The following is a 10,038-nucleotide window of genomic DNA, read 5'->3' on the forward strand; positions in this document are numbered from 1 at the left end:
AAAATATTATAACTACAATCAAAATTTTATATTCTTTAATTAAAAATATTAAACATTTTAGCCAAGGAAAAAAAATTATTTCCTAAATCTCAATTGTAATTTAGGTCAATTGAATTTATAAGCAAAAAACTAAAACTATAATCATCATGATTTTCACATCAAAATTTAAAAATTTAAAAATATAAATAATAAAATAATATGACAATATAACAAGATTTAAAAAATAAATAAATATTTTATTTAATATGAATATAGAAAATTTTATGTCCCAAATCTCTAAATTGACTCATCATCTATTTATTTTTATATTAAATTTATTATCATTAATTATTTGTTAGATATTATTATTTTATGTTTTAAAATATCAATAAATAATTAAAACTAATAAATATAAAAAATAAAATATTTAAAAAAAATTTAAAATTAAAAAGATTTAATCAAGCTAACATATTCTTTTAAAGAAAAAACAAAAAGAAGACAGGGATATTATAAAGAAGGGAAAAAAGAAAAAGGAAAAATTATGTGGTACAATGATTATCATGTGTCAAAATCTTTTTCTTTTTAATAATAGTAACGATGAACTCATTCGTCTTGTCAAAATAAAAGAAAAAAAAAAGGAAAAAAAATAGGTGATAGTCTGCTCTTGAGAAAAAAAGGTAGTTGTTAGCATCAGGTAAGAGGAGAGTTTAAGGATGAGTTTGAAATATTAATTATTTTTACTGTTTGAATGCAGTTTTTGAGAGTTATTTTTGGCGACATATTTTTTGAGAATCAAAAGCCAAAGTTTCTAAAAAACGTTTTTTTTTTAAATGATGTATGATTACATGATTCCATCCTAAAATATATATATGAATCTATATGTATTATAAAAATAAAATTATCAATGACCACACATTAGAGGTAAAAAAAAAAAAGCTAACAATATATCATATATTCATCACATTTTGAACAAAAAATATGGGAAAGAGACAACAAAAGTGAACATTTGGTCACTTAGTTTTTTCCTACAACCCCATCAAAAGTTTTCTTGAATATCAATTAGTTTGGAAAAGGTTTCCAAGCCATATAAAAACAATGAACGAGAGGTTCACATTATAACGATGTTATTTCAAACAAATTGGTTCACACACAAAAGAGCTCAAATTCTCAATCTATAGAACTTTGTCCAAGAAACCAGTTCTTGTTCTTCAGTATATTTCTTTGGGTTCTTTATAGTATTTTTCTAGCTACCTCTGCCAAAAAGGAAGAAAAAGAAAAAAAAATACATGATCACAAAGATTTTCTCTTGCTATCTGAGCAATTGGGTGTTTGGTATCTGCTTAATTTTTCACATGCTGCTTTCTATGGTTGGAGAACACTGTACAGCACAAGAACTTTCTCCTCTAAGAATGGAAATCACCTGGAAAAGATAATTTACCAAGTCATGATATGATTTTATGCTTCAAATAAGGATCATTTCATGGCAAAGATAGGTGATATATCACCTCGCTCATACAGGGTCGTGAAGATGGCGTAGTCTTTGTGCATTGAGTTGCTGCAGTCATCGCCTTGTAAAGTCCATACATGTCCAAATCCTGAGTATCTTCACCCAATAACTCATGGAATGCCCTTTCTAGCAGCAATGGTCGAGCCTGCAAGAGACTCGCACATGATGGAACACAAAATATATGATGATTAAGACTTTGTTTTACAGTGATTTTAGAAAAAGAAACTTAAAAACAATTTTTTTGATAAGATTTTTTAATCACTAGAATGGTTAGAAGAGCTTCCTAGAATCATTATCAAACGGATTCAAAACGCTGTGCATTGAGAGAAATGGTAGAAAACCTGGTACCAATCCAGGAAATACTAGTGTATTTACTCACCCACTTGATCAAATTTTTGTCATCCTGTGGTACGTGTCTTCGGCAAAACAGCCTCAAGAGCAGAACTCCAAAGGAGTGGATGTCGGATTTTACTAAAACCATTGATGGGTTGTCTGAAGGATCCTTATCAGGGCACCTTTTAACACAAAGATTTAACTTTCTTATGCCAAATTCATACTTCCATTAAGCAGACTACAAATAAAATATCAGGTAGAAATATGTTATGGTCTATCAGAAAGACAAAGGCAAACCTCTTGTTGGTGAACTGCAATGTTTGTTCAAGATGCAGCCAGGTTGCTCGCCCAAAGCCAGAGATCTGTTAGAACCACACTGTCAAAGAGAGTTTTTTTTTGGATATTTTTTCGGGTTTTTTTTTTCCTGAATTTTTACCTGAGGCTTCAAATCATGTCCCAGAATAATGTTGTGGGGCTTCAAGTCACCATGCGCAATGGGGCCTCGAGGACATTCTTCATGCATATATCTGATACCATTAGCAATTCCAATAGCTATCTCCATTTTATCAAGAAATGTCAAGTCCACTTCTTTTCCCCTCGAGCCTGCACTAATATTAGATTTCATGTTCCCCACCATAATCTTAGCTAGCTATGAATCAATAGAAAGATTTGAACGAGATAAAGTATAATTAGGCTATTTGATCCCTTATAGTAAAATTCTTAGTTACTGTTTGATGATTATCTCAGAGAAAGAGATATGCTATGACTCACCATAGAGATAGTTGTCCAATGTTCTTCCTCTAGCGAAAGGGAAAACCAGAACAGTGGTATTCTTACTACTGTGATAACCTCTCAACCCCAGTATATTCTTATGATAAATGTACAAGGCTGCTTTTTTTTCTGCTTCAAGAACGCCACCAGAATCACCCTTGAATCTTTTCACCATAACTTGAGATTGATCATCGGCTACAAACCCGGTATATGTCTCGGAGTTCTCTTTCCTGTTGGTGCTAATCTTGGTCATAAACCCACCTGTGATAGCTGCAACTATTTCCTCGCTCAGATGCAACGGTCTTACTTGCATAAGGTCGCACAATCTTTGTGAAGAGATGTTCGGTGTTTCTAAGTCCTCTATAATTTCACACTTCTCATATGGCTCAGACATGGTTGGATTTTCTCTTTCTGTGCTCATACTTTCAGGGGCAGACGGAGAAAAAGGTTGAAACTCAGCTCCGACATTTGGTGAGGAACAAAGCTGTGGTTCCTCTTGTGAGGGCAGTTCCTCTGTTAGATCTGAAGGTTCTGGATTGGATATTACTTGATCAACTGCTGAAGTTCCTGATCCATCATTCAGAGCGAGGTATTTAAGAATCATAGCCTCCTCGTCTTCATCCACCAAAGATATATTGCAATCTGTGTCACTCGATCTAGGAATCATGTCTCTAGCAAAGCACCTGCAACAACGAAAAAACTTCTTCATACTTATCTAAAACTAGGAAACTCCATAACATTGGGCACATAACTTCTCTTATTTCTTTGCTACTTGTTAGATAAAAAAAAAAAATGATATTGCATATTCTTTGTATCACTCGCCAGATCGATGAAGTCATAGTCATAGAATATTCAATTTAATTATACTTATCCATGAGAGAGAGAGAGAGTAACCTATCTATTACAATCCAAGTAGTCTTAGAATTCTTTGCCTGCTCCATTATGATGTCCCTTGGTTGGCAGCCTGCTGAAACCTTCAGCTGAAACTTTACCTGTCAATAAAGGAATCAGTGGGTGCAAGAGGGGTTCAAACCAATCCATCAAATTACATGAAAGTTTCGATGATGCTTCTAAAATTTAGCGGTCCATCTCAAGAGTCTACTGAAGGATTAATCACCATGAAGGGAAGTCGAGAAAATATACAACTCCCATCCATTTGTTTCAATGAAATTCATTTCCATGGAAAAAATTTTGACAGTGAAAGGCATGACACAGGGATTAATGTTCTTCTCTTTGGTGGACAGAAACTGTGGCTAGCTCCACAACATTCGCCAATTCTAGTTACAGAAACAATTTTCTACCCAGAAAACGAATTGAAAACATGATCTGTAATAGCCAATTTCTCAACATAAGAGGGATATATATACATTGATACGGTTTAAGTTATTGGATCCCCAAGCCAAACCATGAGAACAGCAACAAGACTTACTTCACTGCTTTTGCATCTATCATAGAAAGGCCTGAAGATATTCCTGTAATGCTCTTTTCTCTGACTGACTTCTTCGCGGAGGAATTTGATGTTTGAACTATAATCTGTACTGGGTAATATTGGCAGTGCTTCTGTCTTTATATTAGTTAGAATGGCAAGAACCAAAAGCTCATCAGTAGGGCCAACCAAGTCCCGCAAAGCCTTGGCGAGAGGTGCAGTGGAGACCTTGTTTCCCTCTAACGCTACTATCACACTCTGTCTGCTTTCTCCTTCTCCCTCTCTTCTACACAAAACTGATGGCATGGACATGGGGCTCTCACTGGTTGGAACAGCAGATTGATAACTTTTCCCTGATTGCTCTGCCGTTAAGCTGTCATAAGGCTCCGCATATGCTCTTGTATATAAAATGGAGGGCTTTTCCTATGTCTCTACATTGCTTCTTGTTTTCAGCATAGTAGGTAACGATTTCTATCCTAGTGCAACTCGCTGTTTTTCTGTTCTTTTGCACTACCATTCTCCGCTTCACGAGGCATTCATGTACATTCTACATGTTTTTGTTTTCTTCAAAGATGTCAAGAACGTGAAACTCTATGGCACCCAATTACACAAGTCTTTGGCTTCCTTCAAATCTTAGCAGGATTCTCGGGAAAAAAATGACATGTTTTAGAAGATTCATTTAATTTGCCGTTTGAGCTAGGTCAATGGAGCATAGTTTTCATAAAAAGCCAAGAAAATTTGTATGCCGGGAACGGGGGATTTTTATACCATTTCATCATGATCAACTGTATCTAATCTGCGGGATTTAAGAGATGGATGACCATTCCTCGATCCTCTCTCTGTACATTGGTTGATGCTGGCCGACAGTAAAAGTATATTGGCGTTATGGGCTGTGGCTATTCTTTATGTTTTTCTTGATTAGCTTGATCAAGTGCGATCAACCTTGGCTAAGCTCATTTTAATATTGCGGGTTTTAAATGTCAAATTGGACAAAACCCTCGTACATAAGTGCCTATCTCGCATCAGTGGAATCGCCAAAAACATGTCTTGTCTACTGAATAAGTACTAGTCTCCAAAATGACCTCGAAAGCCAGGTTCAGTTTGATCCCACATGTTACCATGATATCTAGAAAGCCAAAGATGGTAAAGGGACATCAAACTTTGTGCCTTACGTCCAAACCTCAACCAAAAAACAATTTGCATGCTTGAAGAGAAACACAAGATTAAAGTTTTGTTCAAAAAGTATTTGTCAAAAACAGTTTTGAAAATTGTTTTCTTATATTTTATAAAACAAAAATCTATTTGAGAATCTAATATATCGTTAATATGTTTTCTATATTTTTAAGTATGAGATAACAAAAAAAAAAAATTGAAATAATTTTTTCCTATGGCAACAACAAATGAAAGATCTACTTATACAACAAGTTCATAAGGTATTACTAAGTGAGTCGAAGAAATCCAAATATGTGACAAAAGAAATGTTTGATGAGATGAAGAAGAAGGCTATTATGTTCTTCTAAATCTATCTAACAAGGTAGTACATAATGTGACTTTAATCGATGAAGATATTTAGAACAATTTGAAGTGGTTTTACCAATGAAAAAGTTGTTAACCAAATTATGTGATCAAGGAGTTGCATGTTCCATGTATGGTAGAAAATACGAATCTATTATAACATTTTAATACTTTCGACATATTGCAGTTTACAACTATTACAATTTAGGCATCGGTAGAAGAAAAGTATAAAACAATTTTATTGTTAATGTCATTACTTCTTTCATCTTATAACAATATGATAACAATCTTATTATATAGGAAATAAATTTGTGATTTTAATTTGGTTATTGGAGTGTTACTATCATATGTGACAAGACATTGACCTAAAAAAACTTCACTCATTTATCCTTTTTTTTTTACTTTCACCTTTATTTTTTCGTTTTTGTTGTTAGATTCTTAAACCTACAAATACTATCGTTGTTGTTGAAGTTAAAGATGAAAGTAATGAATTAGAACCAAATTTGTTAAAGGCTATGTTTGGTTCTCGAAAATTTTGAGGAAAAATGCAAAGGAAAGAAAATAGAAAGGAAAAAAATAAAAGGAAAGAGAAAGTGAAGGAAAATAAAAAATAGAGTTAAAGATGATAAATTATTTTTATTTGGTACTTCAAACTCATTTTATTTATTTTAACTCATCAATATAAAGATTAAATAATTTTAAAATGCATAAGTTTCTAACTAATTTTAATTATATTTAATTTTTTTTGGAAATTTTGATAGGACAATCAAACATGAGAAAATAATTTTCCTTAGCATTTTTTTTTATTTCCTTTGTACTTTCCTAGAACCAAACATAACTTATAATTTAAAATAACCTCAAATGTTTGAATTATAGATTGCACCTACTACCATATATGCTCTCACTAAGACTTTGTTTGACCCAAATGAATCATGTGATTGTTGAATCATTTCAATGAGCACTGATACAATATATAAGGTTGTCAAAAAAGGAACAATGAAATTCAAAATGTTTAATAGAGTGATTAGAGTCCTCATAATTGTTAAATACATTATTGAATTGCAAAAAGAATTTGATTTTCCTTAGAGCATTATATACGTTAGGATATGGTTATCAAAGTAGAGATGGAAAATTGAAAGTAGCCAAAAGAGAAATATTAGTGATCATGAAAAATGAAAAAAATGAATTCACTCTTATATGTGGGCACGATCGAAATCAAGTGATGCATGTGTGTATGTTACAAGAGGCAATTTCTCGAATCCAACTGAGCACAATTGTACAACTGTAAGACAAATTCGACCTACAACTTACAAGAAGCTAGCTCCAAACCAAGCTTCAATAATCACATTAAAACCTGAGTTATTGTTGATGCTATTCCTTTTTCTTTTTCTTTTTGTGGACTAATGGAGCTTACTCAAAGCACACACACTCCGGTGGTGAGCGGTAAGCTGAGAAACTAAGCGCAAGCTGGTGGGTTCTGCTTGCCGACATAGGACGCATTTGCATGCAAACATGTAGATGAAAAGGGCAAGTTCTCTTTGAAAGTCGCCGGGCCGTTGTAGGTGAAATCGATATCCTCCAGTTGAAGCCCATTACAAGGGACCAGTTCACTGCATACCAAGGACACTGCTACTTTTGAAATCGTTGTCCCCCTTAGGTTCTTGTAAAGAACATCGCTGACCTTCACACGAGATGGCTGCACAAATTCAAAGGAAAAGCGGATTGATAGGTGGTTATTCCATCCCTTTTCCATAAAAACTTAGTTTGGTTGATGAGAAAACTGAGGAAACTTTGTTACCTTGCCTGCATGTGAACCATACTTCTGATCTATGAGGATGGGGTTTTTTACACTGTTCATAACTATGTCTTGGAAGATGATGGATGAAGCTTGACTTGGAGGTGATCCAGGCCAGGTTTTGATCCTTGCGCCATTTGTTGTGCCATTCAATGTGCAGTTAGTCACATGAATCCCTACCACATCCTTTTCATTTGGGTACTTTCCAAGGCTCCCAATACTGGTGCAAAGCCAAGAAGGGGGTTAACACCAAAGGGCGCGGAGGCTAATGACATTTCCTTACAATGCAATTAAGTTCATGTTTGGTGACTATTTTCTAAATCAGTTTTCTATTCACTACAATACAAGGAAAAAAGGGGAACTTTTTCTATGATCTGAAAATAAAACACAAAAAACAATTTTTTTTTTTTTATTTTTAAAACAAAAAGATAGTATCTGTTTTTAAAAATAGAAAACAAATTTAAGTAGAGAATAGAAAATAAAGTGTTTTTAGTAAGTATGTTTAATTATTTTAAATTGTTATGTTTAATTATTTTAAATTGTTTTCATAGTTTATAAGAACTATTTTAAAATAGATTAAAAACATTTTAAGTTTCTGCTTACAAACCATAATGAAACTGTTCTAAAAAAATAGCTTCAAAATTGTTACTAAAAACACTTGGCAAATAGGGTTCAAATTTCTCTCTAGGACAAATTTTACTGGGTCTTACCTGAGGCCATGTCCCGGGCCACAATACACGTCTGTAATGTTAATATTGGTGCTCCCTTGTCCAACTGAGATGCAATCATCGCCAGTTTTAATGGTGAAGTTCGACAGATTCACCATATCACAACGGCTTAGATGCATGCCGTCAGTGTTTGGACTGTTTCCAGGGGCAGTAATAGTGAGATTGAAAGCAGTAAAGTTATGGGAATTGGTGATAAAGTAGTGGAATGATTTGCTATCGAGGGAGGTGATATCCTGAACCACAGAGTTATTCACCTTGTTGAATTTCAGATTCTGCACAACCAAAAGAAAGCAAGTCATCGGTCAAATGTTGTATGTCCGAGTTCCATTATGGTAATTTGAAGTTTTGAGTTTGTGCTTACAGTTGGAAGCATCTGGCAGTCGGCGTTCTGATGACAATCGTTATACTTCCATGCAAACACACCTTGCCCATCAAAGGTTCCTCCGCCCTTAAGTATCAATTGATTCACGTCTTCAAACATCAACCATTCTGGAGAAGGGTACTCACTCAAATCAGGCTGTGCCAATACGGTTCCTCGAGCCTCAAAAACTATGGGGTTAGGGCTATTGCATGGCCCTTCAAACGTTGCTTGCCCTACCAAGAACTTTCCCTCGGGGATGAGAACCGTCGACGTTCCCCTCCAATGGCATGCTGCAAGCCATGTCTTCATAAATGCCTGCATGACCGCAACATTTTTCACTCTCTCGATTTTATATTTAAATTGACAATAATTTTAGGAAAAACAAACTCGTAGGCGAAAAAAAAAAAAAAGTTATGCATGCGAATGGATGGCGAAAAGGACCAGCATTGAGGACCTCAACATTATCAGTCTTGCCATCAGCGACGGCGCCATATTTTGTAACGTCAAAAACTGTAGCTCCAGTGTCAGCAAGGAGACGACGGAGATCGTCACGCAGCGGGTCGCCCTGAGCATTGCATGAGACTAAAGCCAAGCCCAAGAGAATGACAGCTTTGGCCACAAATCTTATTGCCATGGCCATTGTGATCCTGAACAACAGTCACTTGTTTTTTTGGCAAGAAAACAATTGAGAGCCAGATCCCTTTAAATTGATCACCCAGTACACCCCTTTAACCTTGTTTTAGTAAACATTAATCCGTATGTAGTGCTCTTGCCGATATAGGAATTGGGGAAGGAAAGGGAAAGGGAATGGGTATGGGTATGGGTATGGTATACCCTTGACATGAATAGGATCAATTCCTATACAAATAAGAATTTTATCTTTTATAGCTGCTCTCCCCATATTTAGCAATTTCAACATGGGGTGGGATTTTACATGCTATATTCGAACCTCTTTTGTAGCCACCAAATAGCTACCTGAATTTTACTCAAAATAGACATAGTTCCCTATCATTAACTCCTTAAAGCGGCAGGTGACTTAATGAGCTGTGTGTTGGCCCATTGGGCCCTACAGTTCCAGATCCAAGCTTGCCCACTCCAGGTTGGTCCCCACCCTGACCCAAGCCCCTATATCTGGGCCAACTCAATGCAATTAAGGTCGGGCTTGAGCCCAGGTCTGCTGCAAAGCGCCTGTAAGGACTAACCATAATTAAAGACCACCAAATAATATATGAAAAATGAGATAATCATTGTCATCTTGAAACTTTTGTTGCCTAATCTTTTGTCAAAGTATTTCTCAAAATTTTGATCTAGTAGGGTCAATGGCTAAACTCATGGTACTCTTCAATCCATTTATTCCACGAGAAATGATTGATCTACAATTACTTTTCAATCCGTTTACTTTTTGTTAATAAAAAAATTTAACTTACACTGTTATCCTTAAGATAACTATAATTATACTTTGATTTCTATCCAAGTTTGTCCCTCCTATGGTCCTTCATTTCCATTTTGTCCCTTATCGTCATCTGAGTCTATGACTCAGTCGTCTTGAGGGTGAATATAAAAGTTGAGTTGAATGGTGAAACATTCAGTTGAACAATAGTCCATCTAGACCCAAGATAGTAA

General features: G+C 35.0%; 2 protein-coding genes across 2 annotated transcripts; both read right to left on the minus strand.

Annotated features, from left to right (window-relative positions):
* Window positions 1-1,327: 1,327 nt before the first annotated feature.
* LOC117918222 (receptor-like cytosolic serine/threonine-protein kinase RBK2) lies at window positions 1,328-4,472 on the minus strand. The gene is made up of 9 exons (XM_034834730.1): window positions 4,457-4,472; window positions 3,996-4,288; window positions 3,485-3,582; window positions 2,637-3,273; window positions 2,256-2,468; window positions 2,117-2,181; window positions 1,866-2,001; window positions 1,485-1,631; window positions 1,328-1,399 (listed from the first exon to the last, which is right to left on the minus strand). Exons 1-9 carry the CDS (start codon window positions 4,470-4,472, stop codon window positions 1,328-1,330), a joined length of 1,677 nt encoding a protein of 558 aa, XP_034690621.1.
* A 2,250-nt stretch (window positions 4,473-6,722) lies between these two features.
* On the minus strand, window positions 6,723-9,062 carry LOC117919259 (exopolygalacturonase-like). The gene is made up of 5 exons (XM_034836394.1): window positions 8,870-9,062; window positions 8,416-8,730; window positions 8,037-8,326; window positions 7,330-7,546; window positions 6,723-7,227 (listed from the first exon to the last, which is right to left on the minus strand). The coding sequence occupies exons 1-5, from the start codon at window positions 9,053-9,055 to the stop codon at window positions 6,988-6,990; spliced, it is 1,248 nt and encodes a 415-aa protein (XP_034692285.1). The 5' UTR covers window positions 9,056-9,062; the 3' UTR covers window positions 6,723-6,987.
* Between the last annotated feature and the right edge of the window lie 976 nt (window positions 9,063-10,038).

This window comes from Vitis riparia, chromosome 7, assembly GCF_004353265.1.
Source record: "Vitis riparia cultivar Riparia Gloire de Montpellier isolate 1030 chromosome 7, EGFV_Vit.rip_1.0, whole genome shotgun sequence".
Taxonomy (NCBI): Eukaryota; Viridiplantae; Streptophyta; class Magnoliopsida; order Vitales; family Vitaceae; genus Vitis; species Vitis riparia.

What these genes read in the sequence shown, in the direction of transcription:
- LOC117918222 (XM_034834730.1), bottom strand. An exon ending in ACTTGGATTGTAATAGATAG is followed by an intron (nt 3,274 to 3,484) that starts GTTACTCTCTCT and finishes TCGTTGTTGCAG; the next exon opens with GTGCTTTGCTAGAGACATGA. An exon ending in CACGACCCTGTATGAGCGAG is followed by an intron (nt 1,400 to 1,484) that starts GTGATATATCAC and finishes TATCTTTTCCAG; the next exon opens with GTGATTTCCATTCTTAGAGG.
- LOC117919259 (XM_034836394.1), bottom strand. Translation starts at nt 9,055, where the DNA reads ATGGCCATGGCAATAAGATTTGTGGCCAAAGCTGTCATTCTCTTGGGC. An exon ending in GCAAGACTGATAATGTTGAG is followed by an intron (nt 8,731 to 8,869) that starts GTCCTCAATGCT and finishes GCGGTCATGCAG; the next exon opens with GCATTTATGAAGACATGGCT. An exon ending in GGCCCGGGACATGGCCTCAG is followed by an intron (nt 7,547 to 8,036) that starts GTAAGACCCAGT and finishes GCTTTGCACCAG; the next exon opens with TATTGGGAGCCTTGGAAAGT.